Raw genomic sequence first — 19,169 nt, forward strand, 5'->3', positions numbered from 1 at the left:
AGCTAATGCAAGCCACGAATCACACTTTCGTGCCAATTCGAGACTAAACACTCCAACATTCTAGCAATTTTGGTTAGCTAGTCCTAAACTAACTAGCGGCCATAGAACCAAGCATCACGTAATTAATCTATTTAATCACATCATCAATAACAATTATCTTTCAAAATTCTCAATTCAACATTCAAAGCTTCAACCCTAGCTAACCTTTGGATATGAACTACTCACTAAGCATGATTAGCATTAGGATAAGCTAGCACAAAACCTAATCATGAAGCTAATTGTAACGCCCCGACCTCTAATTCAATTATTTAATCATAATTAGCAGCGGAATTAACCTAATTCGGTCGGGACATTACCCGTCGTAACTCCCTCTTGGGAATTACGAGGCAACTATCAATCATAAGCTATTAAACTCCAAAATTCACATAATCATCCTTCTCAAATCCTTAATCAAAGTACATAACTTAATCTCGAATCTTTACTGAATCTTGTTACAACTTAACATTAACTTAGGTGAACTTGGTAATAGTGAAATCCTCGCCACTACTCGTTTCCGTGGTCCCCAGCAGTACCTAAAACGGAAAACAAAACGGTGAGCCGAAGACTCAGTAACAAGTTACCCTAGCATCGTAACATCATTTCAATTCATTTTTTTTTAATAAACAGGGAGAATAGAATATAGTAAAACATTTAATAAATCAATATTTCAGAAGCATCATTTCAAAAAACATCATTTCAGGAACATTAATTTCAGGAACGTCATTTCATTACTCTTTTTCCTTTTAACAGTATTTATTCTGGTCGTCATGACTTTACAGGAAAACATGGTAGGACGTCTCCTACGAACAGGGGAAGCCAGTGCTTCATAACAGGGGGAGTCAATGCTCCATAACAGGGGAAGCCAGTGCTTCATTTCAGGGGGAACCTTGGTTCCATATCAGGGGAAGCCAGTGCTTCTTATCAGGGGGAACCTTGGTTCCATATCAGGGGAAGCCAGTGCTTCTTATCAGGGGGAGCCTGGGCTCCATATCAGGGGAACTTGACCAGTTCTTACACTTTTATTTATCATGTTTACATTTCTTTTAATCGAACATTAATCAGGAAAATCTCAATCATTCAGGGTGGTTCAATAAACCATTAAATCTCGTTATTTCATAAAAACATTTCTTTCAGGAATAATAATAATTCATTAAATTAATACTTTGCATAAAGCTGCATTATCGTAAAACAATTCAATCAAATCATACTTGTAATCCCGCAATTCACAAAACATCATTATAAAACATCAATCATTCATAACATCATTCATAAATACATTTCGAAGGGAATGCGGGTACTAGCAGTAACCGTTACCTCAATTCCACGATTTGACAGGCCTTTTTCCTTGGTCGTTCGTCCTGAGCTCCGAGTCCAATTCTTTCAAAATATTAAATCATTGAATTAGTACTAAATCGATAAATAGTTTAAAATCAATAGTTTATAAAATCATAGATTTTATAATTAATAAATTTTATAAATAAAGAGTTTTAATAAAATATACTTTCGAAATTTAATGAAAATAATATTAATCAAATTTTCAATAAAAAATATATATGTATATTTATTTATTTTATAAATTGTTTGTCATGAATATTATTTAAATTCCCTTTTTGTTAAATAAATCTAGTAATTTCCTTTATTAAAATCGATAATTAAACTTGAAAAATAATAACGATTTATTAGTAAATAATTATATTATAAAATCAATTTATTAAACATAAACACCATAGAAATTCTGAAAACTTATGTTGGTCTTACCCAAAGCCCAAATGGTTAAGTTGGCCCAACTTAAATTTGGGTTGGAGGAAAATGAATCAGGTTTCAATTGAACTGATTCTCTCCTTTTTTTTTTTTTTGGAATGAGAGGTACGAACAGAGGGGGAGGGAGCACGGAGGAGCAAAGCACGAAGAGGAGGGAGGACGGAAGTGGCGGCTGGGATGGGCTCGGTGGTTCGGCGTAGCATCGAAGGTGAGACGGTGATGGTGGTGGTTGTTGGTGGCGGCAAAACTGCGAGAGAAAGGAAGAAATGGGCATGAACAGGGTAAAAACAGGGGAGTTGAGGGGTGGCGTCGTAGGTGGTTGGGGAAAGCTACAATATTTTCCGGCGAGGTCAAGGGTGGTGGTGGACTCGGCTGGTGGTGGTGGTGACAGTGAGTGGGTGATGCGACTGCGGTTTGTTCGGGGTTAGGGCGAGAAGCAGGGGAGATGAAGGAGGGGGGGGGGGGGGAGGCGAGGCTACGGGTGGTGATGCTTGGTGGTGAACGGTGGTCGAGTGACGCTAGGTGGTTGGGGTGATGGTGCTGGGCAGTGGTGGCTATGGTGGTGGCAGGCGGTGGTTTTCACGGTGGTGTTTTCGAATCAGGAAAGAAAAGAGAGTGAAATTGGTTTTTGATTTTGGATTTTTGGTTGGAAAAATGGTGACAATTTGTGGCTTATTTATAGTGTTGAGTTGAGTGAAATCCTTGGGAATCAAGGCATGAATGTAGTCTGAATTGTGGGTAGAAAGGAATGAAGGAATTCCTTCATTCTTGTTGTTGTTTGTACGTGAATAGCAAGGAAAGAGAAGGAAAGATGCCAATTTGTTCCTTAGGGGCATTTTGGTCATTTCACTTAGTTAGGCAAGATTTCTGAAAATTGTTCTCTATTTTTAGGAAACTAATTGGAATAGAAAAGTTTAACTAAAACCAAGTTTTAAAATAATTATTTATAAAAATATCGTTAACGAAAAATAAATTTAGTTTTCGAATAAGAACGTTCCGAAAAAAAATCAGAAATAAATCACGGAATAATTTAGATTTTTTTAAAAAGTAGCTTAAGCTCGAAAAATTTGAAATTTAGTCATAGAATCTGAAAATTAATAAATCGTGTAATAATATTAAAAATTTAAGCGAAATAAAACTTCGTGAATTAAAATAAAGTTTGAAATTAATATTTAAAACGATTTTAAGCTAAATAAAAATAATTAAGCATGATTAATCAAATTTAAAAACTTCGGGGTATTACACTCTTACCCCCTTAGAAAAAGTTTCGTCCTCGAAACTTGAAAATTAGATTTATAAAATGATTGTTGAAAATTGAAAACGCTCGAATAAAAGTATAATGTTTTATTTAAAACCAAGATCTCACCATTTCAATTCTGACAATGTCTAGCCTTCATTCCGCCATCATCTTTTAGAACTCCGCTTCAACTCGAGACCTAGAATCGAAGAGTAAAGAACACAAAAAGGGGCAAAATTATATTGATCCTTAATCGTCATTAAGGTCAATTACATTCCGCCATCGTCTTTCGTATCTCCACTTTACTTCATAAAATAGGATCGAGGAGCAAAGAACATAAAAGGGGCAAATTGTTAGCTTAGACTAGGCTCCATTTTACTTTGTGATAACTTGTTTGAAAATATTTTCTACCAAAATAGTAACTTTTAATGAAAAATTAAATTATAATTCTGAAAATATATGTAGATGTAGTGAAAATAAATATTTATCAACCAATTTCAATACACGAATAATTTGTAAAAGTCATTTATTATATCAATCTCGTACTCTGAGCTCAGGAGGACTTCCATCGGAGGCGGCTTCCATGTATAACAATTAGATTACCAATATAATCATGTCAGCATAAGCATAATCCATATCATATAGACATAGTTTATAAATTCAAAATTCCATATTCAACATAAGCATAACATTTGATCTGACACATGAGCATGGTTGATTCATAACACGTTTACAAAAACATCATGATTCATACATTATATCATTCTCAGGCGACTATTTGGAGGTATCGCGGTTTCGTTTGCTCTTGCCTTCTTTGCTACAGGAATTCTTGTTGTTGACTTTCGTTATTCGATTTGTTTTGATTTCGATCTTCGATATTTCCTTATGCGTCAAACAACTTTGTTGACTACGTTTGTTGTGGGGGGTTCGAGTCCAATCACGTGACAGGAACTACATCACTAGACATAAGACTTTGTTACTCATCCTTAGTATTTTAAGTCGACAAACCTTGGATTTGGCCGAAACTCTAAGACATCAAGCATGCCTTTATCTAGCTTCCAGAAACTTAGTTCAGACTACCTGGTTTTACAGACATGTCATTTTGTCGATTTCTATTCTCAACTCCATCGTATTCCTCAATCATTCATAATACTTTTCGAATTTCATAACATTCATTGATATCATCAATCTGATAGATAGACTTATTCTCGATAACTTATTTTGGTAAGATCTTTAAAGCTTATATGCAAACTCAATCTCACGCTTTCACCATAAATCATATTTTGGTTTCGATCACATAATATTTTTGCATAACTTTTTTTTTTTTTTTTTTTTTTTTTTTTTTAAGATTTCTAGCTTAGCTTCCTTAACATATCTGGAAATATACTTAGGTGCTTATAACCACAAAACAATCATTATGAAAGGTGCGGGGAAAATAACCCATAAAATCAACCTTAACCATAACTTAAACGCTTTGAACCCTGAATATTAAGTGATGATTCATCTTTTACAAACTCACACTCTTCTTGTACTCTATCATTCATCCTTAAATACAAACTCATGCTCTTTCGGTACTCTAAAAATCAACCTTAAATAATTCATAAACATAGAAGTTCCTTAAAATAATTCATATCCACAAAATCATGCTTTTATTAATTCTTTCATAAACTTCCTTGAGGACATTAATGATCCTTAAACATTTCATAACATGTCCTTGACAAAATATCTATGACATGATTCAAATCTAAAACAGGAAACTTAGGTTCAAACGTACATAAGAACTAAATTGAAATGGTATCAGCGTTGACGTCATCTTCTTCTTCCTTGTCAGCTCTCATCATGTAAGCTTTTCCAGATATTGGTGGTCGTGGTGGATCATGATTAACCCTAGCATTGTTGTTGTTTCGTTCATGATTGGTCGAGGTTGCTCTTCCAGTATCTGTGGGAGGTGGTTTAGGGCAGTCTCTGACAAAATGATCTTTTCCTCCACATCGATAACACGTCTTCGTTCCTGCACGACATTCACTTTCAGTATGGTTTCTCTTTCCACACTTAGCACACCATATACTACGAGCTGCTCTATCATTATGACCTTGGTCTCTTCTATAATTATGGTTTCCTTGGTTTGGCCTTTTAGCTCCTCCATGATTTTGATTATCATTCTTCCTTTTGTCACCAGCATTTTGTGCTTCTCGGAGTAGTACAACTCGTTCAACATTAACTGCGATATCAACCATATCTTGATAGGAAGTAAACCTTTGAGTTGCCAACCTATCTTGGTATTTCAAATGAAGACCTCGCTCAAAACGGTTCATCCTAGATTGTTCTGTCGATACCAGCTCCGGTGCAAATCTTGACAATTCCATGAACTTGTTTGCATATTCCATAACACTCATTGTTCCTTGTTGCAAGTGTAGAAACTCGTCTTCCTTTTGTTTCCTCAAAGATGGTGGATAAAACTTATCTCTCAGTAACTTTTGCAGTTCGGTCCAACCAAATCTAGGCTCATTCTTCCTTTCCTTATTAACTTTCCACCATAAACTTGCTTGACCCGTTAAGTAAAACACGGCGAAATCGACTCTCCATTCCTTAGGACATTGCAAGGTTTCAAACAACTGATCTATGCGGTTAATCCAATCCTCGAATTCTACAGGGTCGGGCTTGCCATCATAAGATGGTGGGTTCAGGGATGAAAACTTCTTGAACATTGACGCATTTTCGTTCGCATTCGTCGATTTCTTTTTCTGAGAATCTTTGATTAATTCAGCTAACATCGTGCTAACGGTTTCTAATCGTTCCATCCTTTCTTTGTGATCTTCGATAGGTTGATCGTCATAGGGATCATCATGGGCGACATCCTCGTAGATAGTGTCATCGTTGACATGGACGTTGTGATCGTTGCGAGCTCCCTCGTTAATATCGTTAGTCACCTCGATAGTTGACATTCTGCATAACGTGCTCAATCAGGAGAACATACATAATAGGAAAATAATCCCTTTTCGGCCCGTTCCTACACTCACACTCATTTCATTTTAACATGATTCTAACATATTCTTTTAAACTTATTCTTTAAAATTCTTTACTTAAAGCCTATTGAATTCTACAACGCGCAATACCCGTAAGATTTAGCACTTATGGTCCAGAACCTTGGCTCTGAATACCACACTGTAACGCCCCGACCTCTAATTCAATTATTTAATCATAATTAGCAGTGGAATTAACCTAATTCGGTCGGGACATTACCCGCCGTAACTCCCTCTTGGGAATTACGAGGCAACTATCAATCATAAGCTATTAAACTCCAAAATTCACATAATCATCCTTCTCAAATCCTTAATCAAAGTACATAACTTAATCTCGAATCTTTACTGAATCTTGTTACAACTTAACATTAACTTAGGTGAACTTGGTAATAGTGAAATCCTCGCCACTACTCGTTTCCGTGGTCCCCAGCAGTACCTAAAACGGAAAACAAAACGGTGAGCCGAAGACTCAGTAACAAGTTACCCTAGCATCGTAACATCATTTCAATTCATTTTTTTTTAATAAACAGGGAGAATAGAATATAGTAAAACATTTAATAAATCAATATTTCAGAAGCATCATTTCAAAAAACATCATTTCAGGAACATTAATTTCAGGAACGTCATTTCATTACTCTTTTTCCTTTTAACAGTATTTATTCTGGTCGTCATGACTTTACAGGAAAACATGGTAGGACGTCTCCTACGAACAGGGGAAGCCAGTGCTTCATAACAGGGGGAGTCAATGCTCCATAACAGGGGAAGCCAGTGCTTCATTTCAGGGGGAACCTTGGTTCCATATCAGGGGAAGCCAGTGCTTCTTATCAGGGGGAACCTTGGTTCCATATCAGGGGAAGCCAGTGCTTCTTATCAGGGGGAGCCTGGGCTCCATATCAGGGGAACTTGACCAGTTCTTACACTTTTATTTATCATGTTTACATTTCTTTTAATCGAACATTAATCAGGAAAATCTCAATCATTCAGGGTGGTTCAATAAACCATTAAATCTCGTTATTTCATAAAAACATTTCTTTCAGGAATAATAATAATTCATTAAATTAATACTTTGCATAAAGCTGCATTATCGTAAAACAATTCAATCAAATCATACTTGTAATCCCGCAATTCACAAAACATCATTATAAAACATCAATCATTCATAACATCATTCATAAATACATTTCGAAGGGAATGCGGGTACTAGCAGTAACCGTTACCTCAATTCCACGATTTGACAGGCCTTTTTCCTTGGTCGTTCGTCCTGAGCTCCGAGTCCAATTCTTTCAAAATATTAAATCATTGAATTAGTACTAAATCGATAAATAGTTTAAAATCAATAGTTTATAAAATCATAGATTTTATAATTAATAAATTTTATAAATAAAGAGTTTTAATAAAATATACTTTCGAAATTTAATGAAAATAATATTAATCAAATTTTCAATAAAAAATATATATGTATATTTATTTATTTTATAAATTGTTTGTCATGAATATTATTTAAATTCCCTTTTTGTTAAATAAATCTAGTAATTTCCTTTATTAAAATCGATAATTAAACTTGAAAAATAATAACGATTTATTAGTAAATAATTATATTATAAAATCAATTTATTAAACATAAACACCATAGAAATTCTGAAAACTTATGTTGGTCTTACCCAAAGCCCAAATGGTTAAGTTGGCCCAACTTAAATTTGGGTTGGAGGAAAATGAATCAGGTTTCAATTGAACTGATTCTCTCCTTTTTTTTTTTTTGGAATGAGAGGTACGAACAGAGGGGGAGGGAGCACGGAGGAGCAAAGCACGAAGAGGAGGGAGGACGGAAGTGGCGGCTGGGATGGGCTCGGTGGTTCGGCGTAGCATCGAAGGTGAGACGGTGATGGTGGTGGTTGTTGGTGGCGGCAAAACTGCGAGAGAAAGGAAGAAATGGGCATGAACAGGGTAAAAACAGGGGAGTTGAGGGGTGGCGTCGTAGGTGGTTGGGGAAAGCTACAATATTTTCCGGCGAGGTCAAGGGTGGTGGTGGACTCGGCTGGTGGTGGTGGTGACAGTGAGTGGGTGATGCGACTGCGGTTTGTTCGGGGTTAGGGCGAGAAGCAGGGGAGATGAAGGAGGGGGGGGGGGGGGGGAGGCGAGGCTACGGGTGGTGATGCTTGGTGGTGAACGGTGGTCGAGTGACGCTAGGTGGTTGGGGTGATGGTGCTGGGCAGTGGTGGCTATGGTGGTGGCAGGCGGTGGTTTTCACGGTGGTGTTTTCGAATCAGGAAAGAAAAGAGAGTGAAATTGGTTTTTGATTTTGGATTTTTGGTTGGAAAAATGGTGACAATTTGTGGCTTATTTATAGTGTTGAGTTGAGTGAAATCCTTGGGAATCAAGGCATGAATGTAGTCTGAATTGTGGGTAGAAAGGAATGAAGGAATTCCTTCATTCTTGTTGTTGTTTGTACGTGAATAGCAAGGAAAGAGAAGGAAAGATGCCAATTTGTTCCTTAGGGGCATTTTGGTCATTTCACTTAGTTAGGCAAGATTTCTGAAAATTGTTCTCTATTTTTAGGAAACTAATTGGAATAGAAAAGTTTAACTAAAACCAAGTTTTAAAATAATTATTTATAAAAATATCGTTAACGAAAAATAAATTTAGTTTTCGAATAAGAACGTTCCGAAAAAAAATCAGAAATAAATCACGGAATAATTTAGATTTTTTTAAAAAGTAGCTTAAGCTCGAAAAATTTGAAATTTAGTCATAGAATCTGAAAATTAATAAATCGTGTAATAATATTAAAAATTTAAGCGAAATAAAACTTCGTGAATTAAAATAAAGTTTGAAATTAATATTTAAAACGATTTTAAGCTAAATAAAAATAATTAAGCATGATTAATCAAATTTAAAAACTTCGGGGTATTACACTAATTGAAGCAAATAAGCAAAATCAATTAACCTAAATCACACATGAAAAAAAATCAACCAAAATTCAATGTGCAAAATTAATCCAAGAATCAATTAATAAACTCAAAGTATAAACTAAACTAACAAGAAATAAAAGAATAAAAGAACTAATTAAAGAGAAGAGTAAGAATTAAATCAAAATATAAGTAAGACGAGATAATGTTACGATTAATGCTAAAACGCGACATACAAACTAAAAATGATAAAACTAAATAAAAATAAGACTACAATGCCAATAAAGCTAAATAGAATCCTAGGCTAAGAGAGACATAAATGCCGCTCATTACTGGAGCACATTTTATGAAGAAATAGTTAAACTTTATTAATAGAACATTACGCTCTTCTTGTCGAATAGTAATGTTTAGTTTTTTATACTAATATGTTTTTCTTAATTAGTTATATTTTCTATTGAAAAAATGTGTAAAAAATAACATTGTTGTTTTAAAAGTTATAGTTTGTGCTAATAGTAATAGATTTTATGTTGATAGTTATAGGTGTAGTGTTAACAATAATTATGATTTTTGTGTTAATAGATGAGTGATGTGATGCTGACCATAGCGGTCTTATAAGTATAAACAATATTACACAAAACTTAATAATATGTTGCGTTTAGATAGATCTGAGAAAATTTTGCAAAACACTACTTTTAAGTTTGGTGATTTTGTGTATTGCTACATTCTAAAACTTTTTTTAAAATTTAACCACACTACTTTTAAGTTTGATTTGTTTGACTAACACTACCATCTGACGTTTCCCGCTAATGTTTTCCGTCGTGTATATCTTCTATTATTTTAACATTAAAGACAAACGTTTAAATGGTAGTGTTAGTCAAAGAAACTTATAAATTTCTTTTTAAAAGGTAACAATTCACAAAACCACCAAACTTAAAGGTAGTGTTTCACCAAATTTCCTAGATTTTATTAAAATTGGCGTGTTAAGGAGAAATTAGAACCAACAAATTATATTTGAAATTTTAAAGTTTCTAAAGGTGAAAGTAAAAAAGCTGAAAACTCCCGCCTAAGCAAAAAGGTTAAAGCAACTTAACCCTAATAAAGCTTTTGCTACGTAGTATTCCGTTTGGGTGAGAGCTTGCCCCACTCCGGTTGTCGTTCTCATTTCTCAATATCAACCCTAAATTGATACTACTCGGTAACTTCTACTACATGTTCTTTAAAATAGCTAGTTTCAGATCTCACTACAAGAAACTACACTACTAAATTTTGGGTATTTAACGACCAAACATTAACGTCGACATTTAAATTTTGTTGTGATATCTATTTTTGTATGTATGTCACTTTCTTACGACAAGGGTAGACGATCATCGTATTCGACGCAACATTATATGTTAAAATAAGCCCATCTACTTAAATGGGTACTCGATTTTCTTTAATAGTGTTATGAAAGTAGGGAGAAAGGGAGAGAGGGGAAGAGGGAAACAAGCGGTTATAATCTTATTCCCATCAATATAATATGTACATATACATGCATTATAAAGGATAAGGATGACCAGGATATAATGGGCATCCACAATACAATATATTTATAACACTCCCCCTTGGATGTCCATTATCTAAAACAATACAATAGCTCTATAATGTACATGAGATGATGTCTCATTAAAAACCTTTCTAGGAAAACCCTGTGGGATAAAAACCTAGTGAAGGAAAATAGTACAACACTCATCATAATACGCTTGGGATGTTGCCTCGTTAAAACCTTACCAGGAAAACCCAATGGGACAAAACCATGGTTAAGGGAAAAAGAGTGCAACGCGTATTTTCTCCCCTGATGAATACATCACTTGAGATCTTCAAGTTCAATGAATATAATATTGTTGATAAATTTTCAAATGTATCAACATGTAACTCCTTGAAATTTGATTCTCCACCATTTGACTTGAATTTTCAAATCTTCACTTGTATGCACTAGGTGAGTACTTATATCACCAAACTTTTGAAAATAATACCTGAAATAAATATATATTCTTGCATATAATATTACAAAATGTATCATTTCATATTGGACATATGTAAACCTTCTTCTGGAGGTCATAAGTAGTAGTAATCATCAATGTTGATCAAAATTTCTCTAGTCATACTTTCATGACAATACATGATAAATAATAATATCACTGTCCAACTTAGGGAATAATGTGATTTATGGTTCTTCTGGACCCTAAAATAAAACTCAATGTAAGGACATTACATACTCTTATCTTATATTTTTGAATCAACTCATATTTGTACAAGAATTCTTCCATGAATAAACTAATATGTATATTTCATAATTCTCAAGTACTCAAACTACTGGTTGAGACGACAGTTCAAAAACACTCTTCAAGAGTTTAGATAATATTTGATCAATGTTATGACATTCATATGCAAAACTTAAAGGGCTAGATGTTTAAGAACATCATGTATAAGTTCTTCAGGAACTCTTCTTATTTGCATGATTCATAACATGCTATTAAATCAACATCATATATATACTTCTTTTGCAATTATTCGCCCATTGGAGTCAGAAACTCCTCTTATAATATTCATAAAGTTGCAAATCCGTCTTACCATTCTTTGGATGCATATTCATATACGACATCATAATAGTTTTGAAACATGTAATATGAAATTATAACTGGATAATTCTACATCATACCATGATAAATATAAAACAAACTAAATGTATGATGAATGATGCATTTACCTATTAACTACACATGTATATGAATGCAAGACTCAAATGCAAAACACTGTACAATGTGGATATTTCAAATCCATAACTTGTTGGACTTCAGGTCCATGAGCTCATTTGATCATTATAATGATGTCTACATCGAAATAGACATAAATTTACAATCCCCTATTCAATCTATTATTTCTCGCATATGCATTATATTTCGGTTCCATCATATACCGGTATCATAAATATTCTTCAACATATACTTTGCATGCTATTCATCAATGATATATGAATAATTATTCAATAGGTACCATTCATCTTTTCTCATAGGCCATTTATTGTAGTTCAGATATCTATACCACTTCAAGGGTATTTCATACACTATGATAGTGTTTTCTTTCTTTTCAATAATATCATCAACTGCATTATCTTGCCCTTTTCATATAAACAAATCTATATTTCATCACTATTTGGAACCGTATAAATAATCTACACTTCAGGTGTAGAGATTTAAATAAAGAGTATATTGGTTGGATATTTTATTGGTTGGATATTTTGTGCCAATATCTTACCCTTAATTCGGCTCAACTAATTTTGAGGTTGGTTTCATTTCAGAATATTAGGAAACTATCAATGGATATAAACAAAGAGTAGCAGATAGACGGAGACAGTGTAAATGCTAAATGATTCCATAATAATTTTTTCATGTTAGAGCATGTGTCTAATTTATACAAGTATATAGATATATACTCCAAACATATACTATATGATATTCATGTTGGCACCCTTCATCTATTTCACACTACATTTTTGTCTATTCAAGTTCAAGAACTGAAGTATAATGCATTTATTTTGCTGAAACTTTGTTAGAAAGCTTAGTTTCCCACTTACACGTGTATAAATTGGTTCATGATCAGTACTAGTCCTTTAAGCAGTAGAGGCCCTTATTGGCTTTTATTTTGCTTTGTATATTGCTCGAGCTATTGTTTTTGTGATGCCAAGAAATGACTTAAAATACTCTGCTAACGATAACTAACAATAATATTATGGGTTATGGTGTGTTGTTTGACAAGCACGTTTAATTTCGGGGAAACATTTCCGGTTTAAATTAGTTTGCACGCTTTTGCAGGTTGGAAGAAGATTCAGAAAGGATGTTACATTTCCACGCTTTAGGCTCCGTTTGGTAGGGCGTAAAACGTTTTCATGGAAAATCATTTTCACCTTTTTAATCATTTTACGTTGTTTGGTAGAGTAAGTGATGAAAAACAATTTTCCATTACTCTCTCAAAGATGGAAAACCCTTTTCCATTTGAAAGGAAGGTAAACCACTTTTCCTTATTTCCTCCTTACCTCCCTCTCCTTTCTTCCCCTCAATCTTCATCATCTTCTCCTATTTTCCTTTAAGTTACCAAACAAAGGAAAACTAGTTTGGAATTGTGTTTTCCCTTGAAAATTGTTTTCCAAGGAAAATCATTTTACAATGAAAATGTTTTACACCTTACCAAACGAAGCCTTAATGCTTTGTTAGAATTTTGTGCTTAGTAAACTAGTAACATCAGACGTGAAGAAGCATCAGACCCGAGATCAGCCTGTCACTTTATTACTTCTACAGGGAAAGCATATGATCCTTATCTCTAGCATATGTATGATTTCTCTCATTTTCCCTTGATTTTTATCTTATGTTTCCTTGATTACTGACTATGTTTTTGCTTTATTGACGCCTGTTCCTCTGTTTTTACATACTCCCTATTATCTAATAGGAAAATGTCAAGCGATCTTCTCACTTACCTTGCATGAAGCTGATCACCAAATTGGAACCGGATGAAGAAAATAACATCTTATTTTAGATTCATAATTCTAAAGGAGATACTTTTTCTCTTTTTTTGTTTTAATAATTTGTCATGTACTTATTTCGATACTAAGAGCTGTAGTTAGACCGTGAAACTTTTTCTGGTACTAATTATGTAATGACTATTTTTTAATTTATTTGGAGTTAATAAAACATGACTTTATTTCTTTGAAATTTGTTGGTTTGCTATTTTTATAATGTCTACTGCATATAGGTGAGCGTGCTTAGAAATGTATGAATAATATGCTAGGTACATATATTATTTTTGGTGCCTCGAAAAACCTTTCATGACAGTCTCAAATTGCATCTAAATATCATTTTCTGAAAAATAGAATTTTGCTTCTAATTATATATCGAGGCAAAACTAAATGGTTGCCCCTAAATGGATGTTGTTTTTAGAAGCAATTTTTTACATTGATTCTAATATATTTTGAGGCAAAATTATATGACTGCCCCTAAATATTTATGGATTTTAGAAACATTTTTTTATACTACCTCTAATTATATATTGAGGCAAACTTATAGGGCTGCCTCTAAATATATATGGTTTTCAGAAGCAACTTTTCATATTGTCGCTAATTATATTCTGAGTCAATATTATATGGTTGCCCCTAGATAGATGTGAGTTTTAGATGCAACTTTTACAGTGCCTCTAATTATATTTTGAGGCAAGATCATATGGTTGCCTCTAAATGTACGTGCTTTTAGAGGCAACACACTGTATTGCCTCAAAAATAGGCCTTTTGAGGCAACCACTAATTAGCGACAAGACTTATTAGAGGCATCCACTTTTTTGCTTCAAAAACTCATTAGAGGCTACATCCTTGTTTTCAGAGGCAATTATTGAAGGAAATAATGCCCTTGGTCCAAGTATGCATATAATGTTAAGTCTAATAAATGCGGTTCAGTAATAATTAACAAGTTAATAATTCAGTGAAATCAAGTGAGCTGAATGCCTAGCTAGAGGCCGCTTCAGTTCAAGTGGAATTAATGATATTAATCCACAGCTTACTCTTGACTGAACCCGTAGGGTCACACAAATAGTACGTAAACGGATCAAGTATTTAATGACATTAAATACTCCATCTATGGATATTCGGAATCGACGGATCTCTGTTTCAGTGGGAGCTGAGATCGTCAAAGGCAAGCAAGTGAATACTCCGGAAACGATGATATTGCCGGAAACGGAAATATGGATCGTATCGGAAATATAAATATTATCCAAGTCGTAGATGTTGCCGGAAACGGAAACATGGTACGTATCGGAAAATATTATTGGAAATGGAAACATTGCCGGGATCGGAAATATTGCCGGAAACGGAAATATTGTCAGAATCGGAAATATTATCGAAATCGGAAAATAATTCCGGAAACGGAAATATTAAATATTTGTTCGAAACGGAAATTAATTCCGGAATCGGAAATATTACATATTGTTCGTATCGGAAATGAATTCCGGAATCGAGAATTTAATCGGAAGCGTATCGTACGAATTAGCATCGAACGAGGCCTGCCAGATGAAGGCCCAGCACGAAGCCGGGCCATCGCCCAGCAAGCCAAAGCGCAAACACACACCAAAGCCAAGACCAGGCCCAGCGTGAAGGCCAGGCCCAGCCAAGGCCTTGGGCGCGCGCAGCAGCGAGCTGGGCGGTGCGCTGTGCGTTGGCCGTAAGGCCTGCGTGCGGTGCATTGCCACTCGTGTGTGTTACTCGGAATCCTAAGGCTACCGGGATTCGTAATATGATTAAATCTAATCCTAATAGATAAAGTTTGTTTAATGAAGAGTCCTAATAGGATTATAATTAAATAGATTTGTATTCTAATAGGATTATAATTCCTTTCCATAAACTCTATAAATAGGTGCCTAGGGTCACATATTTATATCGAGAATTGAAGTATTCAAAGGTAATATTTTGAAACAAAATCAGCCAAACACTTGTAGCCTATTAGCCGAAAATTCTTAGAACCTTAAGGGCGATTCTAGTTGGTCAAGCTTAAGGCGGATCCGGACGTGCTGTGGACTATCTACGGAGGGACGACACTTGGAGTCCTAAAGACTTGTTCTTGTTCGGTTCGGGCGCAGCTAGGGAGGGCACGCTACAAAGTGTATGCATCTGAATTATGCTAAATGATTATGTGTAAATAATATGTTTCCTGGCATTAAGGTTTTCCGCATGATTTATGTTTTGTCATATGTATCATAACCTAACAGTGGTATCACGAGCCTCTTATTATTTTCATAATCTATATTGCATGAACATGGTTAAATTTTACAAATTTGCAAGGAATTAAAGGGGTGATTAGTTTTCGTAATTAATTGCAAATTGCGTTTATTTAATTATATGTACGCAGTTTTTCGTCAGAATATTCGTTACTCAACCAAATCGAGTGATTTTTGTGCCAATTTCGCATGTCAAAGGCATTCTAAAATTTTGACAAAATTAATATTTTTCGGGCGAACCCAGAATTCCCAAATTCGAAGCCTAACTATGACTTTTCGGAGGTTTAAGTTTTTCGAACGCAAAAGTTTGTAAATTTAAGATGTTAAATTGAATATTTGCGATTCTTGTTGATAAATCTTGAGTTTTTGATTGACCTACAGTATATGTTTAACAATTATGAATGCCTAGACTTGTTAATTATACAACCTAATTTGTAATTATGATTAATTTGTTGAAATTCGAATAATTTAGAATTGATTTGTTTTTCATAATTAATTAATAATTTAATTAGGTATCCATGATTAAAATCCACCATAAAAATTGTTAATTTATGTTAAATTTTAAATTTTTATGACCTAGATTTGAATCCATGTTAATCGGAAATTAATTGATTAATAAATTTTCGATTTATCGACCTAAAATTATGAAATTATTATGATTTATTAATTTGTCGTTAATTTTAAATTAAAAATTTTAAATTTTTATGAAAATGCTCATAAATGTTGCACGCACAAAGCAAAGGAAGCTACGTGTTACCCTTAAGGGGTGTTGTATAGTGCGGGCACGCGACGATGAGCAAGGGAGCTCGTCGCCCGTGCGGTACGAATGCAGCGAGCAGCATAGCATGGCGCGCGCGCGCGAAGCAGAGGTGCTGGCCGTGTGTGCTATGCGATGGGCGTGGGCGAGGGGCAGGGCAAAGCGAGCAGTCGCGTGTGGGCAGCAAGCGAGCTACGCCACAGTGTGCACTGCCTCGCACCAGCGAGTGCTGGCTCGCGCAGCGAGCGATGGCTCGCGTGCAGCGAGCGATGCCTCGCGAGGGAAAGCAGCAGCAGGCGCGACACAACACAAAGGCTGCGCGCAGCGTGGCCAGCGATGGCTGCGTGTGCGTGTGGCCTGTGGCTGCATGTTGCGTGGAGCTATGTGTGCCTTGTGCAGCGACCAGTCGTGCACACGATGGGACTTGGGCGCAAGCCCAAGTGCTCGTCGTGTTACGATTGAATCGTTTTGAATTTTAATTTGAGATTTTCAGTTAGGAAATAATTTTAATTAATTTTAAAATTAATAATTTAAATTGTTTTCTCGGATTTTAATTTTGAATATTATAATTATTATAAATTTTATTTATACTAATTATTTTACTAAAATTAAACCTTGAATTAATTTAAATTCATTTAATTCAACTAAAAATAAATTCAATAAATGGATTCAATTATAATTTTATATGAGATTTAAATTTTTTTTTTTTTTTTTGACAAGTAAGAGAGGATTTTATATATTAACCAACCAACTATTACAAACTAAGCCCAACTAAAGGGAGACAAACCTTCTAGGAAGGACTCCCTCCACTTTAGCAGGCAAAACAAAAGCTCAAAAGAGCAGAAAACCAGAAACATTACAAGGAATATAACCAATCCTTATCTCTAGTACTCACTTTCCTACCTAGGATACTCTTAATTCTGTGTCTAACATCAGACTGAATACAGTTAACACTGCTATCCAAAGATGGAACCTTAGCATCCCAAATTGCTGAATTTCTTGCCTTCCAAATCTGATAAACCACCCCTGCAACAGCAGCATAACAAACTCTCTTTCTAAAACCACCAACACAATGCCTATGAGCCCATTTGAGGATCATGAACAAGCTTGTTCTGTGAGTGTTGAACCCCAACCAGTGAAGAACTTTCCTACAACATTCAGTGCTGTAGTGACAGGAGAAAAACAGATGAGAGCTATTCTCTATATGTAAGCCACATAGAGCACACAGATCATCATCAGTAACCCCATAAGGGAACAACCTGGCCTTAGTTTTTAACCTGTCCTGCAGAGCCAGCCAAAGAATGACCCTATGTTTTGGAATGGTGAATCTATTCCATACAAAATGAGACCAATTGGTCTTAGCCTGTTGCTCACTCAATTGCTTATACATGTCTCCAATAGAATATTTTGTGGTTGTCAGCCAAGAGTCAGAATGCAGTCTATTGGTACAATCAAGTTTGACTTTGCAAATATACTTTACTGCCCCACTAGCAGCAATAGAGGGCATGTACACCAACCAATTCTTCTGTTTAACATAGACTGCATGCACCCATTTTACCCATAAATTATCTTCTTTCTGAGCAATGGACCAAGCCAGTTTCCCAACAGCTGCTTGGTTCCAAATAGCAAGGTTTCTGAACCCAAGCCCACCCTGTGTTTTTGACTTACACAGATTAATCCATGCCACTGGACCAGGCCTGCTATCATCATAAGTACCATGCCAAAGATAAGCTCTGCAAATAGAGTTAATTTTCCTAATAACACTCTTAGGAAGGATGAAAATCTGGCACCAGTACACACTAACACTCATTAGAACTGAGTTAACAAGCTGCATTCTTCCAGCAAAAGAGAGATGTCTTGAGCTCCAAATTTTAATTCTAGCAACCATTTTGTTCACCAGTAGATCACACTCACCAGCCTGAAGTTTTCTGGTACTGATTGGAACACCCAAGTACCTAAAAGGTAGCTCTCCAAAGCTGAAGCCAGAAACAACACTAATTCCTTCTTTGTCAGCATTAGAAATACCACAACAGTATACTGAGGATTTGCAGGGATTTTCTTGCAAGCCAGTAGTGTTTGAAAATAGGTTAAACCCTTCCAAGAGCAAACTAACTGAAGTAATGTCCCCTTTACAAAACATCAATAGATCATCAGCAAAACACAAATGATTCAGCTGAATAGTTCTACACCTGGTATGGAAATGAAATTGAGGGTGTTCACCAACTGTAGACATGGCTCTGGAAAAATACTCCATGCAAAGGGTAAAGAGAAGGGGGGAGAGGGGATCCCCTTGTCTGAGTCCTCTTTTAGGCTGGATAAGATCAGAAGGGCTACCATTAATGAGAAGAGAGTTGTTGTTGAAAGACAAGTCATTATTAGTTTGGTGAAGAAAATAGGAAACCCAAGCTCAGTCAACATTTCCTCAATGAATGCCCACTCTACTATGTCATAGGCTTTCCTAATATCAACTTTCATCAAACAGCAAGGGGGGGGGGTGTGAGATTGGTTATACATCTTAACTATATCTTGACAGATCAGAACATTATGCAGAATTGATCTACCAGAGACAAAAGCTCCCTGATTGGGAGAGATAAGCTCAGGAAGCACCAAACTGAGCTTACTGCAGATGAGTTTGGAAATGCATTTGTAGATGACAG

At 35.2% G+C, this 19,169-nt stretch overlaps 1 protein-coding gene and 1 long non-coding RNA gene across 3 annotated transcripts; both read right to left on the reverse strand.

Moving 5' to 3' along the window:
- Window positions 1-371: 371 nt before the first annotated feature.
- On the reverse strand, window positions 372-2,788 carry LOC130463861 (uncharacterized). The gene is made up of 3 exons (XR_008924054.1): window positions 1,798-2,788; window positions 1,354-1,416; window positions 372-572 (listed from the first exon to the last, which is right to left on the reverse strand). It is a non-coding gene; the product is annotated as an uncharacterized lncRNA (long non-coding RNA).
- Window positions 2,789-4,354: 1,566 nt separating this feature from the next.
- On the reverse strand, window positions 4,355-8,713 carry LOC130464407 (uncharacterized). Of its 2 annotated transcripts, none has more exons than XM_056833959.1 (3): window positions 7,722-8,713; window positions 7,278-7,340; window positions 4,355-5,983 (listed from the first exon to the last, which is right to left on the reverse strand). In XM_056833959.1, the coding sequence occupies exon 3, from the start codon at window positions 5,980-5,982 to the stop codon at window positions 4,819-4,821; it is 1,164 nt and encodes a 387-aa protein (XP_056689937.1). In that variant the 5' UTR covers window position 5,983; window positions 7,278-7,340; window positions 7,722-8,713; the 3' UTR covers window positions 4,355-4,818. The 2 variants fall into 2 exon arrangements, 1 of the variants encoding a protein (XP_056689937.1); XR_008924807.1 differs by lacking the exon at window positions 4,355-5,983 and adding an exon at window positions 6,257-6,496.
- Window positions 8,714-19,169: the final 10,456 nt, after the last annotated feature.

Source organism: Spinacia oleracea, chromosome 6 (genome assembly GCF_020520425.1).
Source record: "Spinacia oleracea cultivar Varoflay chromosome 6, BTI_SOV_V1, whole genome shotgun sequence".
In the NCBI taxonomy this organism is placed as follows: Eukaryota; Viridiplantae; Streptophyta; class Magnoliopsida; order Caryophyllales; family Amaranthaceae; genus Spinacia; species Spinacia oleracea.

Excerpts from the sequence above, each read along its gene's own strand:
- LOC130464407 (XM_056833959.1), bottom strand. The coding sequence starts at position 5,982 with ATGTCAACTATCGAGGTGACTAACGATATTAACGAGGGAGCTCGCAAC.